Below are 20654 nucleotides of genomic sequence, written 5' to 3' on the forward strand. Positions count from 1 at the left end.
GTCCACTGAGATACCAGGAAGCTGGAGGAGAAGAAAGAAAAGAGTTAAAAAACAAGGCCAAGGGGAAAAGGAAATATCTGCTGTGCAACTTTGAAAGGGCAGAGAAGCATTGGAGATAGCAGTGGCTCAGTGACAGGTAAGAGGGGTGGGACAAAGAAAGCAGCTGATGATGATGCTGCCAGCAGCAGGAGAGCCCAGAAGTCTCACAAGTTCATCTGATGCAGCTTCAGCATGGACCGATTCAGGAAGAGCTCACCCTAGGAAGTGCACCAGCCATGCTTCAGTGTGGTCATGATGCTGGCAGATCTCACCTGGACACCCAGAGCATTGATAGGAGTGCTTCAGGAATCAGAGTTGAGCACTGCCAGGCTACAGCAGAGAGAGGGAGGGAGGGAGAGGGAGGGAGGGAGGGAGGGAGGGAGGGAGGGAGAGAGAGAGAGAGAGAGAGAGAGAGAGAGAGAGAGAGAGAGAGAGAGAGAGAGAGAGAGAGAGAGAGAGAGAGAGAGACTGAGACTGAGACTTTGGGTCTGGCCTGGCTGGGATTATCGGGTAGAAGTGTACAAAAGGAGCATCAGGACAGATTTAGTTAAAAGTAGAGCTACATTAGCGCTTAGGTTTTGCTAAAAAGATAAGCAAGTATAAAGATGTAAGACCGAAGAGACTTGGAATCTTATTAAGTTAGTGGCTTACAATTATTATCATTATTTAGCATATACAAATAGTCCTCGTCTTACAACAGTTTAAATACTCGTGCGAGCAGTGGGCTGGCGTGTACGGCCATGCATGGGCAGCTCAGCTTGTGCATGTTGAGCTGCATGCACGCCGGCCTGCCGCTCATACGGTCCTGTTGAGAACAGAACAGAACACAACACAACAATACAACACAACAGAATAGAATAAAGAAAAAATGGAATGGAATGGGAAATAGAATTCTTTATTGGTCAAGTGTGGCTGAACACACAAGGAATTTGTCTTTGGTACATATGCTCTTAGTGTACATAAAGATATAAGTGATGAATCATGCTCGTGGTCATCATAAATACATTCATCATGAATCATAAGATACAACACTTAGTGATAGTCATAGGATATTATATAAGCAATCAACATAAATCACACTAGTAAACTAAATAAAACAATATATAAATCGTAAAGATACAAGCAACAAAGTTACAGTCATAAGTAGAAAAGGAAATACCGTAGGTAATAGGAAGGATGAGAGGAATAATAGTAATACTAGTAGTATAGTAAATAGTTTGACTGTTGTGGAAATTAGTTGTTTAACAGAGTGATGGCATGGGGGAAAAACTGTTCTTGTGTCTAGTTGTTCTGGTGTGCAGTGCTCTATAGCATCTTGAGGGTAGAAGTTGAAACAATTTATGTCCAGGATGCGAGGGGTCTGTAAATATTTTCACAGCCCTCTTTTTGACTCGCGCAGTATACAGGTCCTCCATGGAAGGCAGGTTGCTAGCAATTCTTCTGCAGTTCTAATTACCCTCTGAAGTCTGTGTCTGCCTTGTTGGGTTGCAAAGCCAAACCAGACAGTTATGGAGGTGCAGATGACAGAATCAATAGGACGCAGCCCAGTAGTGGGCTACGGCCCAGAGGTTGGGTGACCCCTGATCTAAGGGCTAAGTTAGATGGCTACTTTACCAGATGGTTTTATCTGCTTGGCATAAAACCTCCGTGTATATTTATTAATTTTTTTAAAAAAAGGATTTTGTTCATTGGACCTCCTACCTGACTTTGTTAATCACTGAGCCTGGTGGCGCAGTGGACTAAGTGCTGTTAAAGTAGCACTTAAGTTGCCAGCTGCCTGCAATTAGTGCAAGTTCAAATCTCACCAGGCTCAAGGTTGACTCAGCCTTCCGTTCTTCCGAGGTAGGTAAAATGAGGACCCGGATTGTGGGGGCAATAAGCTGACTTTGTATAAAAAAGAACACCGCTTGGGGGGCCCCGAAAGCCCTACTAAGCAGGTATATACATGAAGGCTATTGCTTAATGCATTGTAAGCTGCCCTGAGTCTCCAGAGAAGGGCGGCATATAAATCTAAATCTAAATAATAATAATAATAATAATAATAATAATAATAATAATAATAATAATAATAATAATAATAATAATAATAATATGAATCACAATCTGCCTATGACAACCATGTAATGAAAGGCACCCATATTTCTTCACTTCTCTCTTTTAGTGCATCTCTTGAGTGCCAAAAACAGCCATGAAGAGGACAAATTCTTTTCTGTGAGAAGACTTGTTTATTAGCTTTAAGCATTATTTTACAAAGTATTGCCTTTTTAGGGGTTACGGATTTTTGTAGCATGTTTGCAGCAAATTCTCATCAGGTGTAGATAAGAAATCTGCTTTTGTATAGATGATACTGGACTGCAACTCTCATAAATTCAATGAGCAGTGATCAGAGATAATGGGATAGCAATATCCAGAGTCTTGTGAAATCGTTGTCAGCTGCTTCCTTAGTCTGCATGAGGAAAAACCAAAAGTAGGAGCAAGTTGAACATCTTGTATGTTTCAATTTCATTGTTTGCATTCTGACCTTCACACTTTGCTTTTGTTTAAACAGGCCCTTAACAACCCCCCCTCCCCCCCAGGACTTTGTGTTTATTCTTCTCCAGACTTTTGTGGTTCTTTCGAATGGGTTTGAAGTATTGATATTATACCCAGCCCAGAGTCTTGATAAAGTTGTGCACCCTTCTAGATTTAATAAATAAGCAAATAACAAATAAGTGTCTCTTCTGTATATAGAAAACCAGGTTCATGCATTTGGCTAAGCCAAAATAATTGCTTTCCAATTCAGTAAACTGTCCCTCCCATTGTCCCAAAGGTGGCAACTGGACTTCCTATGGTTTTGCTTGAAGACGTTTTGCTTCTCATCCAAGAAGCTTCTTCAGTTCTTCAGAACTTCTGCAGCTTCTTCAGTTCTTCAGAACTTCTGCAGCTTCTTCAGAATTGAAGAAGCTTCTTGGATGAGAAGTGAAATGTCTTCAAGCAAAAACAACGAAAGTCCAGTTGCCTTTTGAAAAAGCACCTTTTTGGAACAACCATGACCTGGATGACTGAGAATCTGAATCGATATGTCTCTCCCATTGACAGAAATATCATCGTATTTATTTATTCTTTCTTTCCCCCTGTATAGCAGTAAATAAAAGTGGGAAAGAAACAGAATGGATCCTCAACAATGGCTTTCATTAATAGATCAAATATATAACTCTTAAAAAACTGATGTTTAACAATACTGACATTAAGAGGGTGGTAGAGATACTCTGGGTTATAGGAAGATTACTCTGCTCAGTTACCCAGAAATAAATCCTAGTGCGAGTTTTACACTGTAATGGGACTGAAAACTAATATTATAAAACGTTTTCACAGTAAGAGGTACAGTACAATAAACTTTTATTATCTAAGCTTATCCTGTAAGCTCTTTACACATACAGCTACTAAAAGCTGCGATCGAAAAATAGCTAAGGGCAATTCCTTTTATATACATACATATATACATACATACATAATTTTATTGAAACTCTTAAACAGATAAAGATAAAATCTAATGCAAACCAATTTAAAGTAAAAAAGAAATAAATCAAAGGAAAATTGAAAAAGAAAAAAGAAAAGAAAAAAAGATAAAAAAGTGGGTTCAGATCTGCTTTATAGCAGTTATAAATACAATTATAAATTTACCTCTTTTTCTAAAGTTATCATGATTTTCTTTCTGTAATCTATTCATCCTAATTATCAAAACCATAAATAAATAATTCTTCTGTTTTTAGTCTTTTTGATAGCTTCATCTGTATTGTTAAAGGTCCATTCAAAAATTATCTTTGATTGTCAGTAACCTTCAGTAATCTCTGCTAGCATTCATCCACTTTGTCCAAAGGTATTTCTTGACCTTTGTATCATAGGGAAGAAACACATTTTGCATATTTGCATTATCTGTACTTACAGTATTTCCTTTTTGTAACTTTTAACGTAACATTTCTTTTTTTTAAAATTTTATATGCCAACCATCTCTGGTTTATTTGCAGATTCAAAATGTCTTTGTCTTACAAGTTCATCTTTAATTCCCTCTCTCTCACTGCTAACATAGATAATTGCATCTGTAAAAGCTTAATTTGGTGAATAATAGTTGTCATCCCTGGAGAATTTTAAAGATTTTTTTTTTCAATCTCACTCAGAATCATTAGTATATTTTCTTCCTTTTTCTTTTTAAATCTGCTATTGTGTTGTATAAAATACCCTCTTACAAGAGCTTCACTTATACCCCAAATCTTCTTACTTTTATATTTTTTATTAAGATTGTTCTTTAAAAAATTCTCTATCTTCTTTTTATAATCCTCCACTACCATTTTGCTTTGTAATAAAATCTCATTCCATGCAAAAGATCCACAATTGGACGGCATACATGCTTAATATATCATCCTTAGTGCCATCATCTCCATGGCGACTTAGCAAGTAAAAAATTTGCAGTTACTTTAATCATAACTGACAACTCTTTGTAGAAATGGAGGGACTTCACAGACTTTGGCTGCCCTTGCTGGTTAACTCCACAATTGTAACTGTCAGCCGGTTGCCCTTCTCTCTCTGGCCCAGGGACATGCACACGCTGCTGAATCAAGGCATGGTGAGAGCTTTCACAAATGAACACTTAGGTTCCTGTGCCTTCTAGAGCAGGGCTGTCTAACCTTGGCAACTTTAAGACTTGTGGACTTCAACTCCCAGAACTCCCCAGCCAGCATGGCAACTTTAAGACTTGTGGACTTCAACTCTCAGAATTCCTCAACCAGCATGCAAAGTTGCATGCTGGCTGGGGAATGCTGGGAGTTGAAGTCCACAAGTCTTAAAGTTGCCAAGGTTGGACAGCCCTGCTCTAGAGAAATGGGATTGTCAGAGTGGGGAGTGTATGCTGGTTGAGTCTTATGCTTCAAGCCCCTTCCAGTTGCATTGTCAGTGCCAAGTATCACACATCTCAAGAAGCAGCTGGCTTGGTTTATTTTAGACCATGCTTTAGATGAGTTGGAAGGCCAAAGGCCCAAGAACTTTAGATATACTGTTCCCAGCTTTGGAATGCGGCTGAGGAACTCTGGGACTTGAAGTCCACAGATCTTAACTTTTCCAAGGTCGGATATCGCTGCTTTAACCATTCCTCTCATCAAAACAACAATATCATTAGCATCTCACTAGCATGGCAAGTAAAAAGTTTTCTGCCCAACTTTGAAAGTACAACAAAAACAGGCAAAAATTGTCCAAGTGAATGACTGCATAACAGTCCTAATGATTGAAGAAAAAATTTTACTTGTTCTGCTATAGCAAGATGCTAATGATATCATTGCTTTGATGAGAGGAATGGTTAAAGCAGGAGTATCTGACCTTGGAAAAGTTAAGATCTGTGGACTTTAACTCCCAGAATTCCCCAGCCAGCCACACTGGTTGGGGAATTCTAGAAGTTGAAGTCCACAAATCGTAACCTTTTCAAGGTTGGACGCCCCTGGGTTAAAGTCTGATTTTTAACTACAAAACCCAACAAATGCCAAAATAATTCAGCAGTGTGATGATAGTCAATTACAGAAGATACTATGGATTGATAATACGGTTGCTATAACTTGTTTTGGTTATTTAAAAGGTAGAATTTGAGATCACCATAGCGTGTTCTGCTCATATGGGAATAGTACACTAGATAATTAGCTATCTGTGAAATAATTATGATCCTGTATTCCACAAAGCAAGAATATTGATGGCTGACAGCTTAATTTGATAGTTTTATGATATCAGTTTTTTTTTTAATTGAAAAGCCAGGAGTGAGCCTAGCAGCACAGAAAGCTTCTGACACTGAATTAACTATGCATACCTGAGCAACAATTAACGTTAAAATTCATTGTTTTAATTCTGTTAAAAAGTAACAGTTTGCAATGCTAGGCTATGATTAGGATCCCAAGATAAAGTTGAAAAGGAAAATTGCAAAATTCATTTCAGCTGGACTACAGTACAATATTATTCCAGTAAAGGCATTTAAAAAAAACAAAACAAAAAAACACCTGATCGATATTACAGAGGCCTAATATTATATCTTAATGCAGGGGTCTGCAACCTTGGCAACTTTACGACTTGTGGACTTCAACTCACAGAATTCTGGGAGTTGAAGTCTATAAGTTGTAAAGTGGCCAAGGTTGGAGACCCCTGTCTTAATGCATTATGTGAAGACTTAGCTCTCTAGAGAAGGCTCTGATGATGGGAAAGATGGAATGAACGAGGAGGAGGAGATGAAGGCCAGCAGCAAGGATAGAGTCAGTTACAGCAGTCTGCAGCCTGGTAGCGGTCCGTAGCCCTTTAGGAACTGGGTCATGCAAGAATGTGTGTACGCACAAAGCTGCATTTGTGCAAGCGGCACACACACACACACAAAACCATCCCCTCTCCCATTGCTGCCACCGGTTCTCAGAGCCAGAAGGGTTAGGGACCACTGAGTCACAGCAAAGATAGGTACACCGTTGGAAGAACTGAAGAATCAGGTAAGAGATAGGGAGAAATTCTGTGTGGTTGCTTAGAGCCAGCATCACCTTTGAAAGCACATAAATAAATGCCACAAAAGCTTTCTGTTTTAGTTTCTATGAAATATTTATGGAATAAAACCTTCCCCAGTTATGTTCCCTGTCTCTTTATATTTACTTTCTGTTCTTCACTTTCAGGTGAATTTTACAGTAGACCAGATCCGAGCGATCATGGACAAAAAGTCCAACATCAGAAACATGTCGGTGATTGCCCATGTTGATCATGGCAAGTCCACGCTTACAGATTCCTTAGTGTGTAAAGCGGGTATCATCGCTTCTGCCAGGGCTGGTGAAACACGATTTACTGACACACGGAAAGACGAGCAGGAAAGGTGTATCACAATCAAATCTACGTGAGTGTTGTTCACTTTTATCTGCAGTCCTTTTTGACTATCAAAACAAAAATTAAACACCAGTTACAAATGGAGGGTTCTGAAGACAGCAGACTTCCAATTGATTTATGCTAGGTTTTTTTGAAAAATTCACTCTTGACTGATTTTATAGGTTAGAGCAGGTGTCTGCAACCTGCGGCTCCAGAGCCGCATGTGGCTCTTTGGGACCTCTGTTGTGGCTCTCTGTTGGATGATTCCACCACTGGCTGGCCCCACCCCTCGCCCTCCCCTCCCAGTCACTCCTCGCCTGGCCTGAGAAGATAAAGGCGATGGCAGGGGATGGAGAAGCAGCCGGGGCAGAGACAGAGAGATACAGAGAGGGGGGAAGAGAGAGAGAGATGTCAAAAGGGTTTTTTTTTTTTTTTTAACAACCGGTTCTCTGCCCTAATGACCAGCTGGGTAGGCATGGCTAGGAAGTCATGTGACTGGTGAAAGTGAGTGATGTCGAGTTGGCCACGCCCACCGAGGTTTTGTGACTCCCGGTGTTTTGTTTTCTGTGGGAAATGGGTCCAAATGGCTCTTTGAGTGTTTAAGGTTGCAGACCCCTGGGTTAGAGTATCTGACTCTTGTAACTTAGACTTGCCAAGTTGTTTCTTGTTCATAGTAGCACCCAGTAAAATGCTCTGCCAAGGATCCGACTAACAAACTCAAGCAAATCAGGACTCTGAGACTGAGCTCCTTCTCAAAGGTCGTCTTTAATGAGGACATCATATCAGCACAGCTTCAATGGAAAACCAAATCTAAACCTTTCCCGTGGTTTCAGTATAATTAAACTAGGAAATAACCCCATCTCCAAGTGTCACAGGTCACGTTGGCCAGTTGTGTTAATTGGCAGAACCTTATCTGTTACCAGACACTAGAGATTACTTTGGTTCTCAGGAGAAAGCTCTTTGTTGTGTCTAGAATGCATTCCAACCCCCTTCCCCCTCTGTGTGGCAACTGAGGAACAGAAGGATGGCTGCGGCCAGGTTCAGTTCGAAGTTGACATGCTCTTTAAAACAGGGGTCCTCAACCCCCAGGGCTGAGGCCCAGTACCAGGCCGTGGCCCAGGGATGAAATGCTCCTGGTTCGGACCGGATCGCCTGATCCAGTAGCGATGGCAACGGGTGATTCGGAGAACCGGTAGCAAAAATCTCTGTCACCCACCCACCCACCGATTTTTTCTTTGGCCGAAAAAATGCTTTTAAAAGTAAAAAAAAAAAAGCCTCTGATGATTGCACGGCTCAGCTGGGATCACTAGAGGCTTTTAAAAGCATTTTTTCTACAACCTCTTTGGCCCACCCAGTCACATTACCCCCCAAGCCACGCCCACAGAACCGGTAGTAACAAATTTTACATTTCACCACTGCCGTGGCCTGTTCAGAACTGGGCTACGCAAGAGGCGGGCAATGCGTGCGAAGGTCAATTTGTGTGAACATCAGGTGCTCGTGCTTGCGTGTGAAGCTCTATTTGTGCGAGTGGCGGGCATGCGTGCCCACCACTTGTTCAAATGGAGCTGTGTGCACTTGTGCACGCACCTGCCACTCACATGAAACCATCCGCTCTCCCCCACTCCTGCCAGTCTGCCAAGCTGGAGTTGTTGGAGACCGCTGCTTTAAAATATTGCAACTGTCATAACGATGAGTTAGTTGCCAAATGCCCGAATTTTGATCACGTGACCATGGGGGGTGCTGCAACGGTGGTAGGTGTGAAAACCGGTCATAAGTCACTTTTTTCAGTGTTGTTGTTACTTCAGTCACTAAACGAATGGTTGTAAGTCGAGCACTACCAGCATTAACATCACATGAAACAAACATGGCATCGGCTTATCAAACATGGTTAGGATGAAGGCCACACTATTTTTCCCAAGTAATTTTTCCCAAATAATTTCTGCATTATTTGTACGAGCAGCATACAAAATAAAGAAATGCCATGATATACTTTACATCAGTGTTTCTCAACCTTAGCAACATTAAGATGTGTGGACTTCAACTCCCAGAATCCCCCAGCCAGCCATGCTGGCTGGGGAATTCTGGGAATTGAAGTCCACACATCTTCATAATGACTAGACTAGACTAGACTAGACTAGACTAGACTAGAATAGAATAGAATAGAATAGAATAGAATAGAATAGAATAGAATAGAATAGAATAGAATAATAACTTGATTGTCACTTACCACTCTCTGTATGGACTTTCTGTCTGAGGCATTGCTGCCACCAAACCAAACAGGGATGCAATTTGTTAAAATGTTGCCAAGATTGAGAAACACGGCTTTACATCTTTACAAAAGACATTGAAGCAAATCAGATAAAGACTTGTGGATGAATGAATGTGTACAACACACTAAACTTAATTACTACTTTACCTCACCGAGAGTTTTTGTGATTTATTGAATTGGTTGATTTATGGTTCAGTATATCGTGAAAATGGCGAACATGAATGAATTCGGCAGCAAGTTAAATGTGCTGTATGGAGATGGTCAGCTTATTTCATTTAACTCAACAGTTTAATTCAAATTCAATCATCTAAAACATATGAAGAATAATTGCAGGAATTTATTTATTTATTTGTTTCCATTTCTATACTGCCCTTCTCCAAATAGGACTCAGGGCGGTGAACAGCCAAAGTAAAAAACAGAACATACAAAATTTAAAAAACAGTTTAAAATGATTAAATATTTTGTTCGTAAATTAAAACAACCCAATTTAAAATCAATTTAAAATTTAACTCAAGCCAGCCCAGCTAGTTGAAATAAATAGGTTTTCAGGGCCCGACGAAAAATCTGGAGGTCTGTTATTGTACGTAACTCTGGGGGGAGGTTGTTCCAGAGGGTGGGCGCCGCCACAGAGAAGGCTCTCCCCCTGGGGGTCGCCAGCTGACATTGTCTGGCGGACGGCACCCTGAGGAGGCCCACTCTGTGCGAGCGTACTGGCTGGTGGGAGGCTATTGGTGGCAGAAGGCGGTCTCGTAAGTACCCCGGCCCTAAGCCATGGAGCGCTTTAAAGGTGGTCACCAACACCTTGAAGCGCACCCGGAAGACCACCGGGAGCCAGTGCAGCTCGCGCAGGAGAGGTGTCACATGGGAGCGCCTCGTCGCCCCCATAATCCCCCGCGCGGCTGCGTTCTGGACCAGCTGGAGCCTCCGGGTGCACCCCAGGGGGAGCCCCATGTAGAAAGCGTTAGCGTAGTCCAGGCGGGAAGTGACGAGTGCCTGAGTGACTCTGCGTAGAGAGTCCCGATCTAGAAAGGGGCGCAACTGGCGTATCAGGCGAACCTGATAAAAAGCCCCCCTGGCCACGGCCGTCAAATGATCTTCTAAAGACAGCCGTGCGTCCAGGAGGACGCCCAAGTTACGAGCCCTCTCCGTGGGGGCGAGTGATTCGCCCCCAATAGCCAGCGATGGCGTCAGCTGGCTATATCGGGATGCTGGAAGCCACAGCCGCTCGGTCTTGGAGGGGTTGAGTCGGAGCCTGTTTCTCCCCATCCAGGCCCGCACGGCCTGCAGGCACTGGGACATCACTTCAAGGGCATCGTTGGGGTGGCCTAGGGTGGAGATGTACAAGGATGTCTAATTAATTGGGGATGTCTAATGAAAAGAAGGTTTAGGGGTGATAGGATAGCAGTGTTCCAATATTTGAGGAGCTGCCACAGAGGAGGGCATCAGTCGATTCTCCAAAGCACCTGAGGGCAGGACAAGAAGCAACGGATGGAAACTGAGCAAGGAGAGAACCTAGAACTAAGGAGAAATTTCCTGACAGAACAATCAGTGGAACAATTTGCTTCCAGAAGTTGTGAATTCTCCAACACTGGAAATTTTTAAGAAGAGATTGGACAACTCTTTGTCTCAAATGGTGCAGGGTTTTTTGCTAGAGCAAGGGGTTGGACTAAGAAGATCAACCATTTCATGTTATCACTCTTGTTATCCTGTTATTTCTGTATTCCTCATCAACATTTCTTGTTTAAATTGTCCTTTTTAATTTTAGTGTTTGTATATGTTAAAAAAAAAATCCATAAAGCTAAAATCTCAATGGCCATGCCAGCAAAACTTTCCTAAAATGCAGAGGCTTGTTTATACGTAGCTGGAAACTCAGAAGTTACGACTTTCTAGAGGGGAGTTGGGAATGACAGAGAAAGTGAGAACTCAATGTCTGGTTTCCAAGATTTGCACTTTGATAAACTAAAGAGTCTTACTCAGTGGTGCCTTAGTTTACTTTAGTGCCCACCCAGCCCTGGTGCCTGAGGATTATGGGAGTTGTGGTTCCAGCACACCCAGAGGGCACAGCATTATATGCAAATATTTTACGTGAATTTAAATGTGCTTTAGGAAAATCATTTGCCTTCTTTTCTAGGGCCATTTCTCTCTACTATGAGCTCTCAGAACACGATTTGGCCTTTATCAAGCAATCCAAAGATGGCTCCGGTTTCCTCATTAATTTAATCGACTCCCCTGGGCACGTGGATTTCTCCTCCGAAGTCACAGCAGCCCTTCGCGTCACTGATGGAGCTCTTGTTGTCGTTGACTGTGTTTCAGGTGAATGTACTTAAAATTAAGATGCTTTAATTGCGCAGGAACATTGTGCTTTCCAGAGAAAGCCAGTAAGAACTGGTTGACTCTGAAGGAGAATACAGGTAGTCCTCGACTTACGACCACGATTGGGCCCAGAATTTCTGTTGTTACACGACACGGTTGCGAAGTGAATTTGGCCTCATTTTACGACCTTTCTTGCCACGGTTGTGAAGTGAATCACTGCAGTAATTGAGTTAGGAGCACGGTTGTTAATGGCTTCCCCTCATTGACTTTGCTTGTCAGAAAGTCACAAAAGGTGAATTGCATGACATCACGGGATACTGCAGCCGTCACAAATATGAGTCAGTTGCCAAGTGTCTGAATTTTGATCATGTGACCAGGGAGGTGCTGTAACTGTCATAAGCGTGAAAAACAATCATGAGTCTTTTTTTCATTGCCGTCATAACTTCGAATGCTACTGTTGTAAGTCAAGGACTACCTGTATCTTAGCATCTGATTCTGAAGGAATCCACAATTTTCCTTCACTGTAATCTATATATATAGAAAAGTGAAAACTACTCACGCATTAATCATGAAATCTCCAGAACCGTAAAGCCTACAAACTTGAAATTTGCCACCTATGTTCCTCTTGGCTTCCAGGTGCTCACTAAGAAAGGATTTTTTGAAATGACCATCAGAGTGTTAGTATTTCCTATATTATTATAACACGCTCTGATGCTAATTAGTTAGACGTTCTACTCTCCCTCCCACCTTGAAAATAACTGGAGAGAATGGGATAGCATAGGACAGGCTTCTGTGGGGCAAGCCTCATGGAGAGAAGGGGCTAGAAAGTCTGAGGGAGAGAAGGGGAGAGGAGAGGATCTATGGGGCCAGCTTCAGGGAGAGAAGGGGAGAGGAGAGGATCTATGGGGCCAGCCTGAGAGAGAGAAGGGGATAGAGAGGAGAGGCTTCTGTGGGGCCAGCCTGAGGGAGAGAAGGAGAGAGGAGAGGATCTATGGGGCCAGCCTGAGGGAGAGAAGGGGATAGAGAGAAGCTTCTGTGGGGCTAGCCTGAGGGAGAGAAGGGGAGAAAAGACGCTTCTGTGGGGCCAGCCTGAGGAAGAGAAGGGGAGAGGAGAGGATCTATGGGGCCAGCCTGAGGGAGAGAAGGGGAGAGGATCTATGGGGCCAGCTTGAGGGAGAGAAGGGGAGAGGAGAGGATCTATGGGGCCAGCCTGAGAGAGAGGAGAGGCTTCTGTGGGGCCAGCCTGAGGGAGAGAAGGAGAGAGGAGAGGTTCTATGGGGCCAGCCTGAGGGAGAGAAGGGGATAGAGAGAAGCTTCTGTGGGGCTAGCCTGAGGGAGAGAAGGGGAGAAGAGAGGCTTCTGTGGGGCCAGCCTGAGGAAGAGAAGGGGAGAGGAGAGGATCTATGGGGCTAGCCTGAGGGAGAGAAGGGGAGAGGAGAGGATCTATGGGGCCAGCCTGAGGGAGAGAAGAGGGATAGAGAGGAGAGGCTTCTGTGGGGCCAGCCTGAGGGAGAGAAGGGGAGAGGAGAGGATCTATGGGGCCAGCCTGAGGGAGAGAAGGGGATAGAGAGGAGAGGCTTCTGTGGGGCCAGCCTGAGGGAGAGAAGGGGAGAGGAGAGGATCTATGGGGCCAGCCTGAGGGAGAGAAGGGGAGAGAAGAGGATCTATGGGGCCAGCCTGAGGGAGAGAAGAGGGATAGAGAGGAGAGGCTTCTGTGGGGCCAGCCTGAGGGAGAGAAGGGGAGAGGAGAGGATCTATGGGGCCAGCCTGAGAGAGAGAAGGGGATAGAGAGGAGAGGCTTCTGTGGGGCCAGCCTGAGGGAGAGAAGGGGAGAAGAGAGGCTTCTGTGGGGCCAGCCTGAGGAAGAGAAGGGGAGAGGAGAGGATCTATGGGGCCAGCCTGAGGGAGAGAAGGGGATAGAGAGAAGCTTCTGTGGGGCTAGCCTGAGGGAGAGAAGGGGAGAAGAGAGGCTTCTGTGGGGCCAGCCTGAGGAAGAGAAGGGGAGAGGAGAGGATCTATGGGGCTAGCCTGAGGGAGAGAAGGGGAGAGGAGAGGATCTATGGGGCCAGCTTGAGGGAGAGAAGGGGAGAGGAGAGGATCTATGGGGCCAGCCTGAGAGAGAGAAGGGGATAGAGAGGAGAGGCTTCTGTGGGGCCAGCCTGAGGGAGAGAAAGAGAGAGGAGAGGATCTATGGGGCCAGCCTGAGGGAGAGAATGGGATAGAGAGAAGCTTCTGTGGGGCTAGCCTGAGGGAGAGAAGGGGAGAAGAGAGGCTTCTGTGGGGCCAGCCTGAGGAAGAGAAGGGGAGAGGAGAGGATCTATGGGGCCAGCCTGAGGGAGAGAAGGGGATAGAGAGGAGAGGCTTCTGTGGGGCCAGCCTGAGGGAGAGAAGAGGGATAGAGAGGAGAGGCTTCTGTGGGGCCAGCCTGAGGGAGAGAAGGGGAGAGGAGAGGATCTATGGGGCCAGCTTCAGGGAGAGAAGGGGAGAGGAGAGGATCTATGGGGCTAGCCTGAGGGAGAGAAGGGGAGAGGAGAGGATCTATGGGGCCAGCTTGAGGGAGAGAAGGGGAGAGGAGAGGATCTATGGGGCCAGCCTGAGAGAGAGAAGGGGATAGAGAGGAGAGGCTTCTGTGGGGCCAGCCTGAGGGAGAGAAAGAGAGAGGAGAGGATCTATGGGGCCAGCCTGAGGGAGAGAATGGGATAGAGAGAAGCTTCTGTGGGGCTAGCCTGAGGGAGAGAAGGGGAGAAGAGAGGCTTCTGTGGGGCCAGCCTGAGGAAGAGAAGGGGAGAGGAGAGGATCTATGGGGCCAGCCTGAGGGAGAGAAGGGGATAGAGAGGAGAGGCTTCTGTGGGGCCAGCCTGAGGGAGAGAAGAGGGATAGAGAGGAGAGGCTTCTGTGGGGCCAGCCTGAGGGAGAGAAGGGGAGAGGAGAGGATCTATGGGGCCAGCTTCAGGGAGAGAAGGGGAGAGGAGAGGATCTATGGGGCCAGCCTGAGAGAGAGAAGGGGATAGAGAGGAGAGGCTTCTGTGGGGCCAGCCTGAGGGAGAGAAGGAGAGAGGAGAGGATCTATGGGGCCAGCCTGAGGGAGAGAAGGGGATAGAGAGAAGCTTCTGTGGGGCTAGCCTGAGGGAGAGAAGGGGATAGAGAGAAGCTTCTGTGGGGCTAGCCTGAGGGAGAGAAGGGGAGAAGAGAGGCTTCTGTGGGGCCAGCCTGAGGGAGAGAAGGGGAGAGGAGAGGATCTATGGGGCTAGCCTGAGGGAGAGAAGGGGAGAGGAGAGGCAAAGCTGACTGGGGAATTCTGGGAGTTGGAGTCCGCCAGGCTGAAAGATGCCAAGGTTGGAGACTTCTAGTCTAAATAGTGCATCAGAGTTTTCACCCAGGAAAACTTCAGAATACATAAGGTGAGATGGGCAACTCGGGGAGTATTTGATGTTTCTGTAGCATGCGAAATTTCAGCAACACAAACACCAGCCCGCCACAAGCCTTGAGGAAATAGAACACCATAGTCTTCTCCTCTTTTAAGTGCTGAGAAACGGGATATGTATCTTTTAAATTAAAACAATACAAGATTAGTTAGCTGCCCCTAATCTCTGGGCATTACTGGCAGGAAGCCAGTAATGTTTTTCTTCTTTCCACCAAAGCTGCCCAAAATTTTGACAGTTTTGGAATACTGGAACTTTTCAGCAACCAGTTCTTCTCTGGAATTAGCCTAGATCAGAGGTGTCAAACTCAATTTCATTGAGGACCACATCAGGGTTGTGGTTGACCTTGGTGTGGGACGGGATGGGACTAAGTGGGTGTGGCCAATTGGGTGGGTGTGGCCAGCTTGATGCTACTGGCATAATTGCTGGCATGTTTCCTCTTCGCACTGGGTAGACTGGACCGAAGAGATATGGGCTGGCTCCTTACATTTTCCAGGATGGCTCTGTGGGCCGGATTCGACCCACATCGCCAGTCGGATCTGGCCCGTGGGCCTTGTGTTTGACCTTCCTGGCCTAGATCATACTGGTGGTCAACTTTCCCTTCCAGGGGTTTGCGTGCAGACGGAGACTGTCCTTCGCCAGGCGATTGCTGAGCGCATCAAGCCCGTCCTGATGATGAACAAGATGGACCGCGCTCTGCTGGAACTGCAGTTAGAACCTGAGGAGCTTTACCAGACCTTCCAGCGCATTGTGGAGAACGTCAATGTGATCATTTCTACTTACGGAGAGGGTGAAACTGGACCCATGGGTAATATTATGGTAAAGAGAACTTACGTTGAGATTGGAGCAAGGAGGAAGCTAGTTCCGTAGGGTTGCGTTTGCATGGTGTTGCGCTAGACCAGTGTTTCCCAACGGCAGCCATTTTAAGATGCGTGGACTTCAACTCCCAGAATTCCCCAGGGAGTTGAAGTCCACGCATCTTAAAATGGCTGCCGTTGGGAAACACTCTGCTGGACACAATCCAATGCAAAGAATAGGACCTTTGCATAATCCAGATTGTACTACAAGCATTAATGTTTGGGGAGGGGTTGGATTACCACACAGGTAGTCCTCGCCTTAACAGCTGTTAAGCGAATGTTGTCCCATTTTTACCACCTTTCTTGCAACAGTTGTTAAGTTGAATCACTGCAGTTGTTAACACAGCTGTTAAGCGAATCTGGTTTCCCTGTTGATTTTGCATGTCAGAAGGTCGTAAAAGGGGATCCTATGACTCGGGGACCCTGCAGTTGTCACAAATACATGCCCATTTGCCAAGGATCTGAATTCTGATCACACAACCATGGAGATGCTGCAATGGTCATAAGTGTGGGGAAAGGTTGTAAGTCACTTTTTTTTCAGTACTGCTGTAACTTGGAATGGCCACTAAATGAATGGTTGCAAGTTGAGGACTACCTGTACATATGTGGTCCCAGAATCTGTCTTAAGCATCGCCGGGTAGGAAAAAAAAGTCAAACCCTGAGGAACAGGGTCCTTTTCTGTCTGATCTTAAAGCTAAATCTGGGTCAAAGACTAATCAAGGAGAGTAGAACTAAGGAGAAATTTTCTGAAGGTTAGAACAATTAATCAGTGGAACAACTTGCCTTCAGAAGCTGTGAATGCTCCAACACTGGAAGTTTTTAAAAAGAGATTGGACAACCATTTGTCTGAAATGATATGGTTTCTTGCCTGAGCAGGGGGTTGGACTAGAAGACCTCCAAGGTCCCTTCCAACTCTCTCCTCCCCTCCTCTCCTCCAGAGCTGGCTGGCTGAGGAATTCTGGGAGTTGGAAGTCCAGAAGTCTAAAAGGTGCCAACTTTGGAGAAGTCTGGATTTTTTTTAAAAAAAGTTTTGTTTTCTTCCTGATATTTTCCTGCAAGTGCACGGCCTGTTTTTTTCTAATCAGCCAAGTGTTTGATTATTGGTTGTGACAGGAATTGTTAAATTGTGACAGGAATTGTTAAAGTAGCACTTAGCTGCCAGCTGCCTGCAATTACTGCGAGTTCAATTCTCACCAGGCTCAAGGTTGACTCAGCCTTCCATCCTTTCGAGGTAGGTAAAATGAGGACCCAGTTTGTGGGGGCAATAAGCTGACTTTGTATAAAAAAGAACACCGCTTAGGGGGGGCAAAAAAGCCCTATTAAGCAGGTATATACAAAAGTATGAAGGCTATTGCTTAAAGCATTGTAAACCGCCCTGAGTCTCCGGAGAAGGGTGGCATATAAATCGAACTAATAAATAAATAAATTGACCGGTGGGCTTGTTGCCTGAGCTTGACGTCATGGGCTGAGAGAGAGTGACTGACTCAAGGTCACCCCAGCCGGTTGTCATGCCCAAAGCAGGAACAGAACTCAGTCTCCTGGTTTCTAGCCTGGTGCCTTAACCTCTAGATCAGGGACAGGCAACTATGGCAACCTTATGACCTGCAGACTTCGACTCCCAGAATTCCCCAGCCAGCATTATTGGCTGGCTCAGAAATTCTCTGGGAGTTGAATTCCACAGGTCGTAAAATTGCCCTGATTGCCCATCGCTACCCTTAACCAAATTGGCTGAATAAATAATATATTACAGGTAGTCCTCCACTTACGACCACAATCGAGCCTAAAATTTCTGTTGTTCAGTGAGACATTTGTTAAGTGAGTTTTGGCCCATTTTAACAACCTTTCTTGCCACATTGGTTAAGTGAATCACTGCAGTTGATAAGTTAGTAACCTGGTTGTTAAGTGAATCTGCCTTCTCCCATTGACTTCGCTTGTCAGAAGGTCGCAAAACTTGACCCCGGGACACTGCAACCGTCATAAATAGGAACCCATTGCCAAGTATCTGAATTTTGATCACATGATTGTGGGGATGCTGCAAGGGTCGTGTGAAAAACGGTCATTGGTCACATTTGTTAGTGCCATTGTAACTTTGAATGGTCATTAAATGAACTGTTGTAAGTCAAGGACTAACTGTATTTATATCCGTTGTGTGCTACATTTATAACACTCCTTTTTTGGGGTGGGGGGGGGAACCAATTGAGCGCTGCTGCAGGCTAGGTGCAATTGAATGGGTTGGTTTGGGGTTTCTGCTGCTTGCTTTTAATTGAGGGATTGGCTCTCCAAGTAGACTACCTTCTCCGTGTTCTTTTAAAACACCTGAATCCCTTTCTTTGCTTACAGATCGACCCCGTGATCGGTACTGTTGGCTTTGGCTCTGGCTTGCACGGTTGGGCGTTCACCTTGAAGCAGTTTGCCGAAATGTACGTGGCCAAATTTGCAGCCAGAGGAGAAAAGGCCCAGCTCTCCGCACCTGACAGGGCCAAGAAAGTGGAGGACATGATGAAGAAGCTGTGGGGAGACAAGTGAGTAAATAGCATCCCTGTCTTCGGTCTCAGGTGGATACACTTTAGGGAAGGAGGGCCTTGGATCCAGGTTTGCAGAATGATGCCTTCCGGTTGCACCTTTTGTTAAAGCAAGATAATACAGGGTGGGTCTAAGAAGAAATGGCATCTATCTGGCTGCAGTAAAGCACATTTTTTAATGTTGTTGTAAGCTATCTACAGCCCCATGGCGAGGTAATACACGTAGTCTTTAACTTACAATTACAAATTGAGCCCAAAATTTACGTTGCTAAGCGAAACGTTTGCTAAGTGAGTTTTGCCCCATTCTGCGACCTTGCCACAGTTGTTAAGTGAATCGTTGCCGTTGTTAAGTAAATCTGGCTTCCCCATTGTCTTTGCTTGTCGGAAGGTTGCAAAAGGGGAATCACATGAGCCTGGGGAACTGCAGCGGTCATAAACATGGGTCAGTTGCCAAGCATCGGAATTTAGATCGTGTGACCGCAGGGCGTAAGTGTAAAAACAGTCATGAGTCACTTTTTTCAGTGTTGTCGTAACTTCGAACGGTCACTAAATGAACTGCTGTCAGTCGAGGACTACCTGTATAGCAGAATAGAAGAGAAAGAACTGGAGAAGACAAAAATACAAAGAGCTGAAAATAGAAATAGAACGACGGTGGCAAAGGCAAGCAAGGGTAGTACCAATAGTAATAGGTGCCTTGGGTGCAACAACTGGAGCACCACCATTGATTGGCATTGACAAATTCGCCATCAGTCAATTGCAAAAGGTGGCTTTACTGGGGGACAAGCTTCCAACCTTCGATGATACTTTTAACACCATCAAACATCCACATCTGCCTATTCCAAGTCCTTGAAAAGGATTTGATAGGACGATAGGTAGGCAAAAATGCCAAATCCAGCCTGAACATTTGGCTGACTGTGAGACAAACAACAACAATAATATTTGGTTTCCTTTGTTTTGAACACGGAAGTAGAGTGGAATGATGTGTGGGATCCTCTGGTGCTGGGCTGATTGGTATTAATGATATATGAGCCATTTTGTCCAGAGGAGGTAGCATCAAGGCCTGTTTCTTTCTCTCTTCTTTAGCCCATGAATGTAAAACAGGTCCAATTTTCATTTAGGTATTTTGACCCAGCAACAGGGAAATTCAGCAAATCCGCAGCTGGCCCTGATGGGAAGAAGTTGCCACGGACTTTCTGCCAACTTATCCTGGATCCCATTTTTAAGGTAATGCTGGGACTCACCAAAACACTTTTATAACATTGAATGCTAAGTAATCTGCTTTTCAAACGTCACACTTTGACGTTCATACATTTCACCGACGACATTCATATTTTCAAGAACGTGTAATTGTCAAAAGACCTAAGAATGAAATACCTTCACACGAGTATTCATAAATTGGTGGCCGCATCTTTAGAAGCGTCTTTCTGGTGCAACTTGAAAGACTCTTATTCCCAATGGACAGACTTCTCCTGCCTTAATGCAGCAGTCCTGGAATAAATGTTTTTTAGTTCACAGTGAAGTAGCTTGATTTTATTCCTGTCCCTCCCACATAAATTAAGCCAAGGTACTTGGATTTAAATGAATGTTACAGCCTGTTTCAGAAAATGTGTGCTGGTCTGTTTTACATGTTATATTTATATGGTGCCTAGTTGTGTGTAGCTTTTAGTTGTTAATTAGGGTGTTGATGGCTGGCTATTAATAGTTTCCTTGTGCTGCTGAGCTCTCAACTCCTAAGTAACTAGTAGGTTGGTGGTAAATCAGCACACCTATTGATTGACAAGGGGCCTTCTCCCAAGCTTCAATAATTTATTTGGCTATTTTTGTCCCTGCTCGGCCAGCAAAAGTAGTAACTGCAAAATTGAATGCATGTCCTTGTTCATTGCAAAATGAGACTACCAATCCTGTATGGATTGTCCCTGTGACTGACTATGTAGGACAGATGGGGAGGAAGCTAACCACAGATATTGAGAACATGAATGAGCGGTTAGATGAGGACTCAATGGTAGCCTCACATTGCAGTGAACTCAGTTGAACTCAAAACTCGCAATGTGTTCAATTTCACAGCTATTATGATTGCTGGTCGAGCAGGGACAAAAACAGCTAGAGAAATGATGGAAGTCTGAAAAACAGGCTCTTGTCAGTCAATAGGAGTGCTGATTTACCATCAGCCTACCAGGTAGGATGGCATAGCAGCATGAGAAAACAATAGTTAACAACTTAATAGTTGGCCATTAATGCCTTAATTAACAACTAATAGCTACACACAACCAGTGGGTAGAACAACCCAGTACACCTATTCTGAAAAGAGAGAAGTTCCCTGAGGATGGGTTCCAGCATGAGCCTGGAAGTTTGAAAGAGTAAACCTCTGATCTCAGGGACCGGC

General features: G+C 44.8%; 1 protein-coding gene across 1 annotated transcript in view; it reads left to right on the forward strand.

Moving 5' to 3' along the window:
* The window catches only part of LOC117655976 (elongation factor 2-like), a 41506-nt gene that overhangs the window by 3751 nt on the left and 17101 nt on the right, over positions 1 to 20654 (forward strand). Inside the window, exons 2-6 of the mRNA XM_060690761.2 lie at positions 6705 to 6919; positions 11289 to 11470; positions 15500 to 15711; positions 18090 to 18271; positions 19390 to 19495. Of these exons, the coding sequence (XP_060546744.1) occupies positions 6705 to 6919; positions 11289 to 11470; positions 15500 to 15711; positions 18090 to 18271; positions 19390 to 19495 (897 nt within the window). The remainder of the gene's footprint in view (positions 1 to 6704; positions 6920 to 11288; positions 11471 to 15499; positions 15712 to 18089; positions 18272 to 19389; positions 19496 to 20654) is intronic.

The sequence above is a fragment of the Pantherophis guttatus genome, chromosome 2 (assembly GCF_059756535.1).
Source record: "Pantherophis guttatus breed Tessera chromosome 2, ASM5975653v1, whole genome shotgun sequence".
In the NCBI taxonomy this organism is placed as follows: domain Eukaryota; kingdom Metazoa; phylum Chordata; class Lepidosauria; order Squamata; family Colubridae; genus Pantherophis; species Pantherophis guttatus.